This window comes from Coptis chinensis, chromosome 3, assembly GCF_015680905.1.
Source record: "Coptis chinensis isolate HL-2020 chromosome 3, ASM1568090v1, whole genome shotgun sequence".
Taxonomy (NCBI): domain Eukaryota; kingdom Viridiplantae; phylum Streptophyta; class Magnoliopsida; order Ranunculales; family Ranunculaceae; genus Coptis; species Coptis chinensis.
Window position 1 is genome coordinate 112,449,626 of NC_141458.1, and position 19,505 is coordinate 112,469,130.

At 33.5% G+C, this 19,505-nt stretch overlaps 2 protein-coding genes across 10 annotated transcripts; both read right to left on the bottom strand.

The window, feature by feature from the left end:
* Window positions 1–5,668: 5,668 nt before the first annotated feature.
* LOC147513054 (putative lysine-specific demethylase JMJ16) lies at window positions 5,669–10,294 on the bottom strand. 9 transcript variants are annotated; one of them, XM_086596092.1, is made up of 11 exons: window positions 9,773–10,294; window positions 9,384–9,499; window positions 9,158–9,259; window positions 8,748–8,852; window positions 8,042–8,137; window positions 7,853–7,917; window positions 7,212–7,297; window positions 6,864–7,121; window positions 6,503–6,602; window positions 6,185–6,412; window positions 5,669–5,971 (listed from the first exon to the last, which is right to left on the bottom strand). In XM_086596092.1, exons 2-6 carry the CDS (start codon window positions 9,406–9,408, stop codon window positions 7,871–7,873), a joined length of 375 nt encoding a protein of 124 aa, XP_086452218.1. In that variant the 5' UTR covers window positions 9,409–9,499; window positions 9,773–10,294; the 3' UTR covers window positions 5,669–5,971; window positions 6,185–6,412; window positions 6,503–6,602; window positions 6,864–7,121; window positions 7,212–7,297; window positions 7,853–7,870. The 9 variants fall into 9 exon arrangements, with proteins under 9 accessions (XP_086452218.1, XP_086452217.1, XP_086452211.1 ...); XM_086596091.1 differs by having other exon boundaries at window positions 7,853–7,962; window positions 9,158–9,303; window positions 9,773–10,287; XM_086596085.1 differs by having other exon boundaries at window positions 6,503–6,596; window positions 7,853–7,962; window positions 9,158–9,303; window positions 9,773–10,285.
* A 3,031-nt stretch (window positions 10,295–13,325) lies between these two features.
* Window positions 13,326–15,077, bottom strand: LOC147513055 (protein RGF1 INDUCIBLE TRANSCRIPTION FACTOR 1-like). Its single transcript, XM_086599515.1, has 5 exons — window positions 14,807–15,077; window positions 14,510–14,686; window positions 14,325–14,399; window positions 14,093–14,233; window positions 13,326–13,974 (listed from the first exon to the last, which is right to left on the bottom strand). Exons 1-5 carry the CDS (start codon window positions 14,807–14,809, stop codon window positions 13,621–13,623), a joined length of 750 nt encoding a protein of 249 aa, XP_086455641.1. The 5' UTR covers window positions 14,810–15,077; the 3' UTR covers window positions 13,326–13,620.
* Between the last annotated feature and the right edge of the window lie 4,428 nt (window positions 15,078–19,505).

The window sequence follows — 19,505 nt, forward strand, 5'->3', positions numbered from 1 at the left end:
TCTTAAAATATCTACATTTTTAATACTTAACTATGTTGTTAGGTTGGATTTGTTTTATGTATGACTTATATACATATCATTAAATCAATTACAAAAGTGCATATATTATATTATGTTATAATTTATCCCCTATTGAAAACTAATTTAATAATTTTTTTATACAATTTAGATAATTATAGTATAATACATAAATATAATGTAAAATAACAAGAAAATATGGTTTTCTTTTAGGGTTTACACAAATATATAGTATAATACATAAATTATCACCTCTATTTTGGGTTGATACAAAATAATCATAATTCACTTTTCTTTTTATATTTGAACTCTTTTATTCAAATTACAAAATACCTCATATGATATGTGGTAAACTACTATTATTAAACATTATTTGTAGTGAAAATATTTAGTTCAAATAGGGATAATTGTGGTACCTTACATATATAATGTAAAAAAATAAAATATATCTTATCGAAAAAAAAAATACTGAGGGCCAAGTGAGGGCTTGGAAGGGCCAAATGCGGGCCGGGCCTATGCTCCAGAACCTAGACCCTAGCCCGCCCTAAACAAGCATGAGGGCCGGGCCAGCCCGCCCCTCAAATCTGTGAAGGCCAACTTTTGAGGGTTTTGACGCGCATTTTTTAGGGCCGGGTTGAGGGCCTGAGGGCCAAATTATCACCCCTACTTCCAGGTGCGCTGCTGGTGCAATAGGTAGTATATGTGTGTGTGCATGCGTTGTGATTTTATGTGCATGTGTGTGATGTTGTGATTTTTGGTGGAGTGTGGTGTAGGTGTGCGTGTGTGTGTATGTGATGCCTCTGTGTGTGTGTGCTAGCTAGTATGTAGTTTATGAATTTGAGGCAGTTACAATGGAAACAAATAAGTTGCTCCATATGTTAGTACAACCTCTTTTTGATTGTTTTGTCGCTAGTTTGGTTATAGGACACTATATATATTTGTTTTGATATACAAGATATATTTTGAACTTTCTTAACTCGTTATTGTTTTAAGTATATTAACTTAATTTGTATTTCAGCGAGTGAAGACCTTACGATGGATAGCACGTGGTATTGCAAGTGTAACTATGCAACAAGGGTTTGAATGGAGTTATGAATAACAAAAGATCATAGCTAGCAACGAGATAGAATTTATTCAAGGCACAATGACATTTTATATGTGTTTGGATAACAATGGTTGTTAATGTCTATTGCACTTTGACTTTATTTTATAGTTGTTTCAAAAGACATACTATTACTATTAATGTTGAATTGTATTGTCTTTAATTTTCTTTATTTTGTATTTAATTTTTTGCTTTTTTTATACTCCATTACTAATTTACTATTATTATTTTTTGTTTTTTTTATACTTTTTTTTAGTGTGATATAGGTGAAACCATATACAAATAAGAATAGCTATAATTTTTAAATCTTAAATATTTTAAAAGCACAAAAAATGAAATATTTGTCGCGGCAAATTTAGACAATCAAACAGCAGCAAATAGTTGCAAATCAGGGCAAATGATATTTACTACAGTATCATCAAATAGTGGCAAATTTAAATTTGTCACAAATTATTTGCAATTGTCACATAGTAAATTTGCCAGTTGCAAATGGTGACAAAATTTGTCTTTGCCACAACTCCTATCAAACACATAAGTTCTAGAGTGAAGGAGAATTTGAGTTCAGTTCATTTTTCTCGAACATCAACTTCTCCACAGTGTAGCCATAATCCCCTTACTTGCATAAGTTCACCCATCAACATTCAAAGAAGTTTAGATTATCAAAAAAATAATAATAAAAATAAGATTTGAAGTTTCAAATTACATTGAAATTTATTATTCTTGACAGCTTTTTAATATCGCGAATGAACTTTCTAAATTTCTCTTTAAATTGGAGTAAAATTGATGTATTATGTATGGTCAAATTTTCTCTTAAACGGACATGTTCATGAGGGCAGTTTAGATAGTGTTTTGAACGGTTTTTTAATTTACATTTATTAACATGTTTAATGGAGTAATGGACAACGCTATAATTGTACAATATCAGACTTTTTAATATGCGCTATATAAACTGTGCAAAACACTATATAAGTTGCTCAAGATGACACTACATAACATGTCCGTTTAAGAGAAAATTTGTATGTATGATGATCTTTCGTTTATCCGAACCGTATATATAAGTGTGTACGTCACTAGTCAAATTGGGAGGCTACTTCCAATCACAAGAGAAAAGGAGGGTCATTTCTAATTATCGTATCCAAATGGAGAATGCTACTGAGTACTGACCCTCGGCTGAGGATCTTTCATATACCCTCCATTCAAATGTATGGGGTAGGTACTCAAAAACAATAAAATCATGATTTCTTTGGTTTCAAACATTCAATCCAGTTAAAATAACAAGTTAGATGTTTGTTGAACCCATGACAAAAGGCAAAAAATATCGGGAAATACAATGGAAATACAATATTTTTCAAAATATTAATTTTACTGCATTGTATTTTTTTATGACAAAGAAATGCAATGCACTTTTGTGTTTAGCACAATTACTACAATGTCGAGCATTCTGTCCAAAACTTTTCACCTGATTCAAGCCAAAATATTCTCAAAAATAATTCTAGGGTTGGAGATGAAAGTGGACAAAGAATTCCAGTGGTAAAAGGTCCTCCAAGTGCATGTTTTAGATATGTTTTGGGCTGAATCCAGTGAAGGAAATTGAACGGAATCCTAGTTATTGTAGTCATTGTACCTGATTCAAGCCAAAATATTCTCAAAAATAATTCTAGGGTTGGAGATGAAAGTGGACAAAGAATTCCAGTGGCAAAAGGTCCTCCAAGTGCATGTTTTAGATATGTTTTGGGCTGAATCCAGTGAAGGAAATTGAACGGAATCCTAGTTATTGTAGTCATTGTACTAAATGCAAATGTATATTGCGGCTGCCTTTGGTTGACAGATAATAATGGGAGAGAAGAAAGTGTTTTCCTTGATTATAAATTCTCTTCGGTGTTTGGTAGGGGTGGAACTCAGGCAAATTGGGTCGGGTTGAGGTCTAACCCAAACCCAACCCGAGTTTCAAATGTTTCAACTCTTGTTAACAATTCGGGATATGGCAAAAATTCGGTACAATCAAAAATTCGCAATACGGCAATTATGTGGTGTTTAATTAATACGCGTTTTAAACATTTTGTTGCAAAAATTCGAAAGTAAAAAATTCATAATATTAGTAAATATTAATAATAATTGTCATTCTTTACAATATAACAAACATATCCAAACAATTTAGCTACGAAAACATTGAAACCAATTGAATGGTTTACATAGGTACCTTCATTTATTTGTTATTGGATTGAAATTACAATTCAAACTTCAAAATACACACACCATGACATGACAATTTAAATATTACCAAAAAAGTATAAAAGCAAAGTTTTTTGATTAATTTATCACTAAGAATGTAAGAGTGAGGCACTTAAAGTAAGAGTGAGGATATAAAATACATAAAAAATATAACAAAAGCACAATTGAATTTTCATTCATTTTTTTTTTTTGGGCCGAATTTTTAAAAATTAAGCAAAAACTGAATTATTCGTTTCAAAGCAAAAATCACAAATTATTCAATTTTTGAAACATTCAAAAGTATTATACGTATTGCCCTTCAAAAATTCGATTCGCGAATTATTCACGAATAATTCGGCGAATTGCTAACAAGGGTTTCAACCCAAGTTCGGGACCAAGTCCTAGTCGGTCCTTAAATTTTCAGCCCAAGCCCAACTCGGGTTGGTCAAGTTTCTTGGGTTTCAATGTTAAGCAATGAAGAACTCAACGCCTTTTCACTGTTAAATAAATTAATTAAGAGATAAATAACACTAAAATTCAATATTCTAACTAAAAAAATTGATTTGATTATTTGAAAAAGGAAACTAATCTTATTGATTCAATTATTATCTCTAAATTTAATATTCTCAATCTTATTTTTTACAAGAATAAATCCTTATAAGGAAACAATATAACATAATATAAATAATGAAATATATAATACATATATGTAGACGGGGCTCGGGGTTTTCAGTTATTTGATATTCTAACTTTCGAGCCCAACCTTGAACCGAAACAGGTTTTGATTTTACAAGACCAAACCCGAACCACGAATCTGAAATGTTAGCCCAGGACCAACAAAAATCGGGTTTTAGCCCATCGGGCTTGGACTAACCCGACCCAAGTTCCACCCTTAGTGTTTGGTAGACCATGGAAAGTGATTACCGTTGAAAACATTTTCCATTTAGGGTCAATATTGAGAAAAACAACATCCTTTTTTACCAAAAAAGAAAAAAGTTGCTTTCCTTATTCTTTCGACTAAGATTTGTTGCAGTTCCGTCGCTAACGTGAAGAGAAACTGAGAAAGTCACTCGTATATAGAGACTGACTGAGAAGTTTTTGGTAGGGTTTAATCCAATCACTACTACAGAATGACACTTATACCACTGTTTTTAAGTGTGGTATAAATATATTTACCACTGTTATGCCGTGACAATAGGTGGTGTGGTATATAATAATAGCAAAATTGTGGTATATATGTTTAACGGATACCAAGGTTTGTCAAAGAACCGTGGTTTGTATGCCCATGATATACCACGATTGTCAACAGAACCGTGGCATATAAGCTATTGAAACCATAGTTTATATTAGTGTATGTGTTATAATATTGTGGTATATAGTTATACTAAACACTACAGTTTATGCCAAACCGTGGTATATAACTATAACTATATATATATATATATATATATATATAATACTATATATATATATATATATATATATACTTAAAATATATAACCCGATATATATTTAAAATTTACAAATGTTCTTAAAACCGAACCATAAAATTTTCCATCTTCCCAACAAATTCCATTTCCATTAGGTATTTTAAACTATCAAATATTGCAAAAAAAGATAATAATAATAATAATAAAAAAAAAACTTCCATTAATTTTTTGAGTGCACTAAGAAAACAAACTTCAAATTCATTTTCATAAATTACAAAGGTAAGACTCATAAATTAAATTGGAGGGGTCCGAATATAGCTAAAACTCATTCTCATTAAACTCCTAAATTTAAACACCCCCCATTTTTCCTCGATGAACCAATAATATCGGAGCGAACACCGTCAAGTTCATCTTGCGTGTATGTCTCCTTCAGTTCTAAATTTGTCATCTTGATGAGTCAAGGCACAACATGTAGAGTTACTATATAAGAATAAGGCGAAGTCTTTGAGCCAAATAAAGTGTTTGTCAAAACTTTCAAATACCTTATTTTCAAATGATCCAGTTGAACAAGCCTCTACTATTTTCCTCATAAACTTCATTGTGTAATACCCACACTCTGTGCCACACGGTTGATATGGGCCCTAACATATAGACTCACAACATATGTAAACATATACTTTTCAAAGAAAAAAAAGACAATAATGTGTAGGATACTTTTACTTGTCTCTTCCTAAATTATTGAAAATTCAAACCAAACTGTGTTAAAATCATAGCGAATTGGAAATTAAAAAATTGCATATAAAATGCTCTTTTTACCTCAATGTCGTCCTTAAAAGAACAAGGTCTTTTGGCCATGGAACTTGTGTGCCAACCTGCATCTTCCACATGCACAAACTTCGTAATTCACTTGTATAGGAAGATAGTAACGACCATACCAATAGTCTTGTGTTACTAGGTCATTACAAATTTGACTTTACATAGTTGTAAAAACGACTTGCATAAAAGCCTCCATGTTAAAAAGTGGCAATACAAAAAGATAATTACTCACAAGCTTATGAAGTAAGTCAGGCTGCTCTTGAAACAAGTCTAGTAAATGCTTTCTCATAGCCACTTCCAACTTGACAGCATCTTCTCCAGGAACACCATACCAAATTTTAGGAGCCCCAAAGTGCATGTAATTCATTGAGTAGAAGTGGTGGTCCTCAACATGCTGTTTATCAGAGGAAAAAAAACGAAGATAAACAAACAAAGTCTCATTTAATTCTAAACTGGAAACCTATAAACCATTATTTCGGTTAAGAAATGTACAGTCATGAATATATAGATCATATAACCAAAGGAATCTCAAAGAGAAAAAGACTAGATGACAAAATAAGCATAAAAAATCAAGAAAATGAAAAGAAAGAAAAAAAAAATGTATTACCCAACAGAATGATGAGAAGCACATTCCTATATACAACCAAGGTACCATCACACCTGAAATGTCCCCACTTTCAAAAGAGAGCACTGAGCCTAGGAGTCTTGCAAAATTATTCAAATTCCAACTCGAGTTCAAATATTTATTGTTGTAATTAGAGCAGTCCATTGTAGAGGACTCTTTTGGAAACCCACTTCCAAAAAGTCCAATTTCCAAATCGGCTCCATAAAGAGCCTACAAAGCATCACAAGCACAAACAAAGTTTCATTAAGAGAAAAAAGAGACAAATGTTCTTCAAATAATTAATCACCTGTCCAATCCTACCTCAATCTCCTCAGTAGGCTTCTCAACCATCCTCCAATATTCTCCACAGATGGTTCCCACTACTTCTCAAGCATATTCCTACTACCTCATGAATCTGCACCTACACATGGAGACACACAAGCATACACACTGAAAGAACAAAAATGCACACCGGCCACATGTCATGTTGCTAGATATATATAGACATAAAAATCAGTTTAGATGCTAGAATGAAATTGGTCATACTTCCATCATTTGTTGTTTTTGTTGGCTACCACCTACCTGTATATTATGGTTTTCTGGGAATATATAAGTGATCTTAGCTGTGAGTTAAACATATTACGGTATGAATTAGAACTCGATCTCAGGAAGAACTACTTACATATCGCCTTTTCGGGGGTTTATCCGAATCACTGACATTGCTAGTGCAGGCAGGAGTATAGATGCTATATATGTTCCCAAGCTCGAGAGTAATTACATCAGAAATCTTACTACAATTCTCTGGGCTGTGCACAAAAGAAGCATGGCTACAGAAAATGTTGCAAAGCTTGTAGGTTTGATCAGAAATCAAACCAGTGGACCACAAAAATTCTGAACGTCCCAATTGGTCATTGAAATTATCGATTAGAGCATTTCCCACCTGCATTACATATGTTTCTTCTTTCAACTGTTTGAATGTTCCCATGGTGCACAATCAAGAGATAAGAATAAAAAGGAACTGAGTACATACCATGTAGCCCTTGAGATTGATTGGTTTTTGCCCTGTAGACGACTGATACCTCATAATGGCTTGGGCAAGCTGAGGAATGTAGTGTCCTATGACAAAACAAAATATGCCAATATTTAATGGAATAGTAGAAAAATAATCAATCATGTTAGTTAAACGTTTCCTTTCTATTTACTTAATGATTCAATTGGGGGTAAAAAATGGTCAGATATTGATAACGTAACGACTCTATGTTTCTAATGAAAATGACACCCTAGTGCTGTGGTGTGGTTTTCTCTGTTTTCCATCTAAAGACATTAAGGGATCAAGTCTCCACACTAGAGAGACTATGCCATTTGGAGTCCTGCCATCACAAAAGCAATTGTGATATGCCTTAAACCACTCTCTATTACCAAAAAAAGTGTGCTATTCTTTTCCAAAACAGAGTCCGCTTCATTATGACAGCTAGGCCACCTTGACTTGACAAAAAAGGATTCCAGTCTATAAGACACTTTGATCTTTGTTCTACCAACATCTTTTCATGATTTTATGATTGATTAATTAGTTAAATTACCCAGGGGTAAAATCAAATACAGTTACTTAGCTTACTTGTGTGCCAAGACTTACTGTTTTAGAATAAAACTACCAGTTAAACTTTTCATTACCTGCATAGCTTTCGCCGGTTATATAGAAATCCCTTCCTTTATATTGAGGAAATCTCTCAAACCACCTGAGTAAGAATACTAACGAGTCATCAGATGTAAACATGTAAGTTCTGATAATAGTAAAAGAGATTATGTTAGTTTAAAGTCCTATATATAGCATTTTCAGGTCTAAATTATTTGGACTCATACCAGTCCTTTTATCTCCATTTGTCAGATATTCAGATGGATTGCTGGAATAGGAGAACCCTATACCAACAGGTGATTCAAGGAATATGATGTTGGCCACTGTAAAAAAGATGCATTGGATTCACAGTAAGAATTGCATAAGAGAGTTTGTGGGATGATAATTAAACTAGATATGATTTTCCTAATAGCAATGGTTTCAAATTTGATAACCTTTTTTGTTGCCCTCCCCTACCCCAAAATCAGATTTTATTGGTAAGAAAACCCAAAGCACACCATTCTATTGGCATCCTTGATCATATATGTAGCTGTATTAACTTACAGCTAATGGCGGAGAGAACATCCACCAGTTTAAGGAAATTAAACACAATTCTTTAAGAAAGAAAGTTGTCTTCCCAAAAATAGATACCCTTAGAAGGGAAAAAAAATGTCGAATTTCAAAGTAATCTACCCGCAATTACCATTTTTGTCTTCTTTGTTACAAAACTACCCATCAAGCACAGCCTTTAGCCTTATATACAATCAAAGGAAAGCTTGAAGAACATGACGAATGAATTTGACTAGAGCGAAGTTCATCAAGATCTCTTAGATGCAATGAAAGAAAAGCTTGAAGAAGTTCCAGAGCAGATGGTACACAAAAATAACCAGTCGACAAACGACCATCTTTGAAAATGCTAACCAAATCTTAGTGAACTATACGAAAAGTGCGTACCTTGATTCCAAGAATAAGGATTGAGATAGAGGGTCTTTCCATCAGGATTAATACTAAAAGGGCCTATTCTCTCTGCTTCGGAACCAACTGACGAACACCCAGGTCCTAAAGATTAGAATCTTCTTGGATCAGAACCAAAAATAATATACAAAAGATAGTAGGTACAATGCACAACAAATAATTGTGAGGAAATTTATGTAAACATAATTGGTAGTATGTTTTAGGTAGGCCTAGAAATGTTGTTCAGGAAAATGATCTATACTTGTACTGCAAAGACTAAAAGAATAAGAAAGCAAGTTTAAGTTGTGCATTTTAGTTTTCTGATCCATCTCATTTAATCACCTAAGGTTTTCCACTATAGTGCATGATCATAGAAATTATAACAGTATAGAAGAGCAAAAAAAACAGACCTCCTTCGAGCCAAATAACAAGAGGTTTTGGAGAAGGGTCCTCGACAGCTTCTAAGAACCAATAAAATAGATTCCTCCCAGACTCTTCATTCACTGTGACTGCTGGCTTGTTGTCACATATATTACCCTCGACAATGTGAATTAAACTGTGAAACAGACTCAGGCCAAGATAAAACTAAAACCCTATAAAAAAATCACACGAAAAGACGAAGGCACAAGATCCCACCTTTCCCATCTATCTTCCATATCATATCGACGTTGCGGGTTTTACAAACTTCCACTTTTCCATATTTGCAAACACCAGATGTTCACTGATTCTACTTATACCCTTTCCTTGTCAAGCTTTGCAGCCAAACATAATAACAATATCAGAGATCATCAAATTTAAGGCCAGTAATGCTAATATAAATGGGGAAATTAGAAATTTTAAATTGGACATAAAAAATATATAGAACTGTAGACGTCAAAAGTAAGAATTTAAGAAATCGCAAATCAATAGAACAACCTCAGGATAGATAATAAGATTATTAAAAAAAATCCAGAACCTTTGTCTTATATAGGCTGCCCAACAAACTCAATTCAGAACACCTAATTAAGCGAGTGAATACAAAATACCTTGTTATTTCCGCTCGAGAGATCAGAACAAATTTTGTACTTTTTCTCAACTTTGTTAATGGAAACGAACTACACAAAAGCATCCCACTTTTCAAACTTTTCGATCAATTTCAGAATCCGTCATTACTCCACCAAACGCACTCATCCCGCCCATTCTCAAATTAAAAAGCTTTAGATTCACAAATTGAAGAAAAATGGTTATGGTTTAGTCGTTCATAGAAAATTAATTAAGGAATCCTTCCTTGGCAAAATTTGCTAGGTCTTCAGTTAGAGTTTGAGAGAGGAATATGGTCGAGTGTAAGAAGATGAAGATGGACTGAAACAATAAAGGTTTTCAGGAAGGAAGCCAGGAAGGGAATTAAGTCGATAAGCTGAGAGGTGTTTTTGAAATTTCACCTTAAGATTTGTTCGATATTCTGAATAAGAGAAAAACGATTTGCTCTTTTGCCCTTTAGCCCAGTGCTAGGTCTGATTTATGTTGACGGTTCACTTTTTGTACTCACGATGGTTTTCTATCTTATGTGTTTTCATTCACCCACAAGTATGCGAACCGTGCTACGCATCGGTGTTTTTTCAAGCCTTTAAACTTGTCGCTCTAATATTTCTCGGATAGTATGATTTTTGTCGTTCTAACCTATTTCTCCGATAGTATGATTTTTTGAATTTTAGTTTTAATCTAAAAAATAATATAAAAATATTAGGAGGGGTTGAATATAATTTTAGTAATGTGAAGGAGGTTTTTTAAATTATTTTAAATAATATGAAATTAATTCTAATTTCAGTAAAGTGGGAGAGTTTTTTATAAAAATATTAGGAGGGGTTGAATATAATTTTAGTAATGTGAAGGAGGTTTTTTAAATTATTTTAAATAATATGAAATTAATTCTAATTTCAGTAAAGTGGGAGAGTTTTTTGCAAATTGTTTAAAAAAAAAAGAACTGATTAGAATTTAGAATAATTAAGGGAGGTAGTTCTAAAATCTTAAAATAGAGAGATTGGAAATACACTGTTCGGTTGAGAAGTGGGACTCCTAAAGACCCGGCTATCATATAGTGTAGATATTTGTTCTTTTTCTTTATGTTTTTCGTGTTTAATTTTCGACCCTTAATTAATTTTTTTTTTACTTTCTCCCGTCTTGTTTGATTTTGCTACGGTAGGTGTAATTATGCCCAAAATATAAGCCACTGGTTTTAAGGAAACGTGGGGTATACATATAGTAAAAAATAATTAGGCTAATATTTGATAGTACCGTGGTATATGTCTTGCTATATACCACTATTTTTTAAAAATAGTGGTATTTTCTTGTTTCAAAACTAGAAAAGTGTTTTGTACCGTGGTAGATGACTATAAACCACTGTTATTAGGGGAACAGTGGTATATACCAGCTGACCAACCGTGATAAATGGGCATTTCTGTAGTAGTGAATGGACCAGTTTTTAGAATTGTGACTCCAAACTAGAAAACACATTCTTCATAAATGGATTATGATAAGTTCGTTTATGGATTTTCACTTTCTTTAAGATTTGAAATTCTTTGAACCAAACAGTGCTTATATGTTCTTGTCACGAAAAAAATATAATATATTAAAGTTAATAGTTCGAAAAGTACATTGTATTTCTCGGTATTTTGTATATGACAAAATAGCAAATACTTTTGAAGAATTATTTTTGCAAATAAACACGTCATTTTGTTTCCCAAATGTGTCGATAACTCAATATGTTTGTTGGAGAAAGCGGAGTTAAGTCATTTAACGATATTATAAAATTCGTATATACTAATATACTGCATAACAGTGGGGGCATGAGCGGAGAATTGGAAGGACATAGAGAGTGGAGAGGGAAAAGGGAGAGATTGAAAGGGCGTGGAGAGTGAAGAGAGAGAGAGAAGAGTTACGGACGAAGAGAAGAGGTGGGAACAGACAGAAACCAACCAAATGACATTTTGGCCACATACTCCCTCCCGACCTAGAATATTCACTCTGTAGACTTGGACTAACCCGACCCAAGTTCCACCCCTAGTGTTCGGTAGACCATGAAAAGTGATTAACGTTGAAAACATTTTCCATTTAGGGTTAATATTGAAGAAAACAACATCCTTTTTTACCAAAAAAGAAAGAAGTTGCTTTCCTTATTCTTTCGACTAAGATTTGCAATTCGTCCCGATTAAAAACCAAAGAAAACTGAGAAAGTCACTCGTATATAGAGACTGAGAAATTTTTGGTAGGGTTTAATCCAGTGGACCAGTTTTTTGAATTGTGACTCAAAACAATTAGAAAACACATTCTTCATAAATAGATTATGATAAGTTCGTTTATAGATTTTCACTTTCTTTAAGATTCGAAATTCTTTGAACCAAACAGTGCTTGTATGTTATTGTCACGAAAAATATACAATATAGTAAAGTTAATATTTCAAAAAGTACATTGTATTTCTCGATATTTTGTCTATGGCAAAATAGCAAATGCTTTTGAAGAATTTTTTTTACAAATAAACACTTCGTTTTGTTTCCCAAATGTATCGAAAACTCAATATGTGTGTTAGAGAAAACAGAGTTAAGTCATTTAACGATATTATAAAATTTATATATACTGATATGCTACATAACAGTAGGGGCGTGAATGGAAAATTAGAAAAGTATAGAGAATAGAAATAGAGAATGAGGGATTGAAAAGACGTGGAGAGTGAAGAGGGTGAGATAAGAGGTTACTGACAAAGAGAAGAGATAAAAATAGACAAAAACCAACCAAATAATATTTTAGCAACATACCCCTCCCAGCCAGAATGTTCGCTCCACCTCACTTGACTATACAGTTTCTGCTTTGTGCCTTGGTCACTGATACGATTGATATATTCCACAGAAGATCCGAAGAAAAAAATGAAAAAACCAAAATAGAAAGTGAGAGTGACCCATGGGTTAGCAATTCTAGGGTTTCACTCAGGTGTGGTGGACCATATATCTGCCTTTCTTTAGATTTTAAAATCCCAATTTCCAACCCAACCGAGCTCTTGTTCTCAGATTACAGGCCCACTTCTCCCCGCATATTGCTACAGCTGTAAACACAAAAAAACCCTCCAACCCCAACAAATGAACAAAGTACTTACCTCAAAAATACCAGTCCATTATTTCTCCCTCCCAATTCCCAACCAAAGACCTATTCTCAGAAGCATTTGGCTTACGATTTACCTGACCCCCCTGAACTTTTAAAATTTTGAGGTATTGTCCCGTAAATAATCATTCACAAATCACAATCAATCTATTTTCTCCAACTTGCTGAAAATGTTATCCAGAAAAATCAGTCTATCTTTCCAGATTTTACAAAACGGAAAATTAAGAAATCTAGACAGATATTAGAAGAATCAAATAATAAAAGCTTGAAAATTACGGGTTCATTCTAACGAAATCAAACTTTTCAGTTTTAGCTTCGCACATCTTTGGAAGTTGAAACAATAGTTAAAACTAATTAAAATTGAGCAATTCAGTCAAAATAAGAAAAACGTCTCACAGTCTATTGAGTATTGACCATATCCCTAGAAAGAAAGAAAAAATGCACAAATTAAGTTCGATGTAAAAGTTGAGAGGTTTGTTAATTATAAATAGTTTAATTAAATAAAAGAAATACAATCAGCATGACAGGTCCCCTTCTCAATATTTTCCTTCTTCTCATCTTCTGAGACCTTTCTTGTAAATTAAAATTCAATAGGGACCTGAAAAAACAAACCTACAAAATTGGGAGGGTTCGTCTTTATTTTTCAACCCTCCCTCCCTATATGATACCGTCAATAACCAGTCAGAAACAAACAAATACAGAAATACCACCTATATCCGAAATTCTCGATTCCGTAACAGAATCAATGAAATGGAGCCCGATTCGGATTGCCCTTTCGCTTGTTCAAGGTGAGAGCAATTTCGGATGCTGGTGAACATGTCGGCCGAGACGAATTCCTAGATGCCGATAAGTTACTCCGTTTCTTTTTTATCACGAAGTCTGTAGTTGCAGTGCATGCAAGAGTTCTGCAACCAACACTACCACCTCCACTTGAACCAGAAGAAGTTAGCATCGAAGTTGGCGATTCAAGGACCGAGTCGGGAGTCATTTGTTCAACATCATTGTCACATAGACTTTCTTCTTCAGATAATGGAAGGTATTCACATTCATATAGATGTCTTGCAACTCCACCTTCACGTTTCACTAGATGAGAAACCTGTAAATCAAAATCGGGTATGTAAGAAATCATGAAATAAGACTTGGGCCACGTGAGAGTTCTTGAAAAAAAAAAGAGAGAGGGAGAAAATATAGAATAGAATTTAAGGATTTTGGACCTTGCAAGCAAGAGAACAGAAGCGATAAGGATCTTGCAAGCTTCTGCGACAGGTGCTGCAAACTTTTCCTGAACCTCTGAAGGGTCTTGATTGTGGCCTTTGGTTTATAAATACCACCTTTGCGCTGTTCGTAATGTAACACTGCCAAAACAAACCAAACTTATTAACTAGTATTCAAACAATTGAGAAACATAGAGAGATAGAGAGAGAGAAGTGCGTTAAGTTCACTTACTTGAAGAAAATCACAGTCAATTAACTTCTCCAAGTCGTCTAGTCTTATAACATCATGATAAACATACCTTCTAATCTGGACAAAAATTCAAAACAGAACATAAGGATGAACTTTGGACATAGAGATAAATGGGAGAATTAAGAGTAAAATTCATGCAGTAATGAATGTTTGTAAGGTTTACTTACCTGTAACAGTCGATGGGAACGATGAGGAGGTAAGCAATGAGGACAAATACTAGTGCAACAATCAAAACAGAAGATGTTCTTCTCATTCTTCTTCACATTTTCATGAACCATACATGGGCTAAAAAACTTCTCTCCAAGAATAGCTGAAAGCCATTGAGGAAGACAAGAAGAACCCGCCTGATAAAAAATAAATAATAATTCGTCAAGAATTCAATTAGTTATAGTGAAAACAAGTCAAAGAATATTCAATCTGTGTAGCACTGTAGCTCAAGTAAAGAAGAAAACTAATTAACTCACCATTATTTTGAAGTTGTTTTTCAGTGAAGAATATGAGTGAAAGTTGAATTGTAGTCAAGATTTATTAGATAAACACTTGAGAAGTTGAGGATAGAGAGTCAGCATCAGAGTTTCTACTTCGTTGCAAAGAGAAAGAGAGAGAAACGAAAATTGAGAAAGGGAGTAGAGTGTATAAAAAGGAAACGGCGCCTGCAACTGTGCTGCCACACTGTTTCTGTAGCAATGAAGGAACAGGAACTGAGAGGTTGGGTTCATTTATTAAAGAGGGTTCATAGATTTTCTAAACTTTGAACCAATTTAATACATACTGAGGAATATATGCTGACATGCATCCTCATTTCCATGAGTTGCACCAACGCAACCCTGTACGACATGTGTAGGAACCAAGGCTCTTGTTGTCCAGTTTATTGAGCCAAGCAAAGAGTCTTTCTAGCGTCCGAGAGTGTGTTCACCAATCATCACCAGATCATAGTTCGAGATTTCGAAATATTTGGAATTTCGAATATCTCAAAAACCGGAATTCACAATATATCGACCCTGTGACCTGTGTTGTGTTTTGATTTCGACTATTTCGTAATTAACAATATATCAACCCTATGTTTTTTTTCCAATTTTTTCAAAAAACAAAATATTAGTTGGAATTCTGACATTCCGTTCGAAATCACGAGCACTACCACCAGATAAATAGCTAGTCCAACCTTAATTAAGGTTAGAGTTTTCAAGACGTGTAGTTTTTTTTTTAATGTATAATGATAATGAGTTAACGATCAACTAATGTGTGCCTGTGTGGACTGTGCACATACGCTTTTGGAGTCAAATTGACACTAATCTATTTTATCGAGACACTTCACAAACGAGCTATTATGAATTCTAGAATTCCAGAAAAAAAAAATCTAGCCAAAATAATTAGAATTACAAATAAAATTAATGCTTTTGTTACAACATCTTCAATGTGTTGCTAGACAAATTGTGACACATCAACTTTTTGTGTCAGTAAAAATTGTTAAAATCACCAACACATTTTTCTCCAAACTCTTGGTTTATATTTCAGACGGGGAATATTTGTCCCATTCAAATTTAAATTTTTTTTACACGAGTAAGCTTGTCCCACCTATTATTCTCTCTATTTTCTTAGCGTCCATCATTTCTCTTCATTTTTTAGGCTATATGACAGTGAAACACCATTCATCTGTATCTTTCTTCTTCTCCTCTTATCAGTTTAAGTTTTTAGTCATAAGTTTTTTATATTTTGTCATGGGTTCTAGTAGTAATAGTAACAATTTGTGTGCAAGAATAAGTGAACTGATTTTCGACGATGATGATGAAACTGTCGCAATCGTTTAACAAATGCAAAATGATATAGTTGTAGTGATGTCAATGATTTTGCCTATCAACATTTTATATGTACTAAAATGGGATGGATCTATTGATGGTAGAGAATATACTAACCGTGATCGTGTTGGTGCGCATGAACAGTTGGTGGTTGATTATTTGATGTAGGCCCAATTATAAAACAGGTAAATTTTGTCATAGGTTTCAGCGCGCATACTTTGGAATGTTTATGGTTTTGGAAATTGTTGTTGACTAAGAGCTATGGTTTTGGCACGCAAACTTTAGAATGGCTGGATCGTGTAATGATTTTAATGTGTTAGATAATTATCATTTATTTGATAATTTAGTTAAATAAACAACTCCAGCTTGTGTTTATCAAGTCAATAACAATTCTTACAACATGGACTACTACTTTGTTGGTGGAATATATCGACCATAGGCTACACTGGTTCAAACAATTTCATTTCCTACTAGTTCCATGGATATTAACTTTGTAAAAGCGCAAGAATCAGCTCATAAAGATGTGGAACGTGGTTTTGGTATTTTACAAGCTATATTTGCAATTGTTAGTAGACTTGCTCATCAATGGGACGAGAAGAGCTCTATCTCGTTATAATTTAGACATATATTATACTTCACAACATAATTGTTGAAACGAGGCGTAATGTACAACTTCAAAATGTAAACCACCTTCGGATGAGCGATTGTGGCATGAAGTTGAAATGTATCTGAAGTTGAGATGTAGAGTAATGAACATGTGTTTGTGCAAAACATGATAGTCAAGACATTAAGTATTCATTATGGAGCTACTAATAAACAATTGAAGAATGATGTGGTTCAACATCATTAGGCACGTTATGGTGCTTTCGCTACAACCAAATAAATAACTAATATGTTTGTTTAAGTTTGATCCTGTCTTAACTGTATTTTTTCTATTAAGTGTGTTTTCACCAAGTTTATTTTGTTTAAAATAAAATTGTGATTTGTTAAATAAGATTGTTGTTAATTTGGTAGAAATTTGCACATTGTTTAAATTAAAATCAATACAACTTCAAAGTCGGTAAAATATTTGGGTGATGATACAAGAGGTTTGGGGCTCGAACCCCGCAAGCATCAAATAGTTACTGATCTCATTTAAAGCAGGTTTGCCAATAAAAAAAAATACAACTTCAAATAAAAAATGTTATAACTAAAAATCATCAGCTTCATATTCTTCATTTTCGTTCATCATAAATGGATCGGATTGGGATAGCGTGTTCGCATACCACGAGACTAACTAACACTGCTTGTTGATCTAGAAGAAGAAAACGATCCAAACTACTGAGAACGAGAGTTTGGAATGTATGGACTATGAGGGGTTGGAATGTATGGACTAGGAGATGTTGGAAAATTTGGAGAATGAGGAACATAAAGAGCAGCATGAATACCTTGTTCTCGTTCAACCCACTTATGATAGATAGTTGTTTGTTTAGCTTCCCAAAATATAAGTTGAATATCGCTAAACTTGCTTAGATAAAGCATCATGATATCTGGTTCTTTTTGTGTTTCAAGTCTTAATCTTTCATCTTCTTTATCTTTTTTTTATCAAGAGAAATATTTATTGTTTTAGGTTTGTTTGTTCTTGCAAATATTTTGCAGCTATAAGTTGATTGTCTCTGACCTCCTCCAGAATGTGTGTCATTTGGTGTGTTAAACTTTAACATCTCTTTTTCTTAAACTTCATTTTCTTTGGGCCTTTTTCTAAACCGGACACTTTACTTGATGGTTGACTTTTTTCATCATCTAACGAAATATATTGTTAGCGGTTGATCCACTATTGACTCTACCACTAACATCACTACAGAAGTGGTTTTATGTTTTTTTTGAACCACTATAATTTCTAGTTTGATTTTGGACTTACAATTAAAACTCAATAACAATGCTCAAATTTAAATGGTTCATTTACAACAATTAAATAAATAGTACGAGCTAATGGTATTATATCATCCACATTAGTACCACTAACATTCATTTTTGATTGTTGATCATAATAGCCTTAAAATAAACTTGCCGCATGTTGGATTTGGTGAAAACGAGCTTGAACCGATCTACCAGTTTGTGGTTGGCCTACATATATAAGCAAGTTGGCTCATACGCTTGTTCAGTTATTCAACAATTTTGTAAAAAAAAACAAATCTATTTTGCTTCGTTCCAACAACTGCATCTTCTGGAATAAAAATTTAACTATGACATAAAATTTTATCTTCTACGATTGTGAAATTTTTTGAACGACCTTGGACATAGGTATGTTGGCTATTTTATTGGCTTTGGTTTTTGCTATATCTACCATCCTTATTTTCTCTATTTTTAGATCTTTGTGAAGATATTTTGTTGAAGAATAAAAGAAAAAATATGGAGAAAAAAAAAAAAAAAAAAAGTAAATTGGTGAAAATTGACTGAGGCACTAATCCAGTCCAATTTGTGGGATGAAAATACTTGTCCTGTCCGACTTGCTACTAAAATTGTCAATATTTTGGTTGTGAATTTAATAATTGTTGAGATCATAGTTCGTGATTCCGAACGAAACTCCAGAATTCCAAATATAGAGTTGAAATATTTGAAATTCTGAATGTAATAGGGTCGAAATTTAATAAATTTCGGTTTTTAGATTTATCGGAATTCTGAAAATTCCGAAATCCGGAACTTTGGTTGACATAGAAATGAGATTTCAGCAGTGCGTTGGTGACTCAAATTACGATTTTTTTTTTGATAAGTGACACATTTGACTTATTTCTCTTAATTTGCGTTCCAAAAATGAATTTACCATCCCAAGACAAATAGCATCTTTCTAGTGAGATATGCAGGCTTTAGACCTGAGGTTGTCCAACTGCAACTCTCTAAATGAGTTGCTTACTCTTTGTTTTTAGATCAGAATGAGTTGGTTAATTTGCAGGGCATTCCCCAGCCATTTGATTGCTTTTTTGTGTGTGTGTTGGGGGGGGGAACACGTCAAAAAGCTATTTCATGGTTTTATCACTTTATGATGTCATTAACTTGTAATATATTGGTTGTGTAGTTTTATCTTTTTGGGTTTAGAAATTGAAAATTGCTAAGATCTCTTTGCCGAACATGCTTTACATTAAGTAAAAAAATCAAAAGGAATTTTAAGCTTGATAGCTTTTGGCTTTTCCATAGTTGCCAAACGGCCTCTTGGTTCGCGAAATCTAGGCTACCTATAAAGCTGGAACAAATGGGGTCATAAAGTATGGCTGATTGTCTCAACCATTGGCTTATTATTACTAATATTACCACTGTCTCTCTCTAGTCTTGTAGTTTCTCAGTTCCCCAGTTTTCGAGTCTGCAACATGACAAAACAAAGACGGTGACT

Coding starts and splice junctions, on each gene's coding strand:
- LOC147513054 (XM_086596084.1), bottom strand. CDS start 7,955: ATGTTTACATCTGATGACTCGTTAGTATTCTTACTCAGGTGGTTTGAG. Junction 7,298..7,852: donor AACCGGCGAAAGCTATGCAG/GTAATGAAAAGT, acceptor GTTTTGTCATAG/GACACTACATTCCTCAGCTT. Junction 7,122..7,211: donor TCAATCTCAAGGGCTACATG/GTATGTACTCAG, acceptor TATGTAATGCAG/GTGGGAAATGCTCTAATCGA.
- LOC147513055 (XM_086599515.1), bottom strand. Junction 14,400..14,509: donor GTTCCCATCGACTGTTACAG/GTAAGTAAACCT, acceptor ATTTTTGTCCAG/ATTAGAAGGTATGTTTATCA. Junction 14,234..14,324: donor TTGACTGTGATTTTCTTCAA/GTAAGTGAACTT, acceptor TTGTTTTGGCAG/TGTTACATTACGAACAGCGC.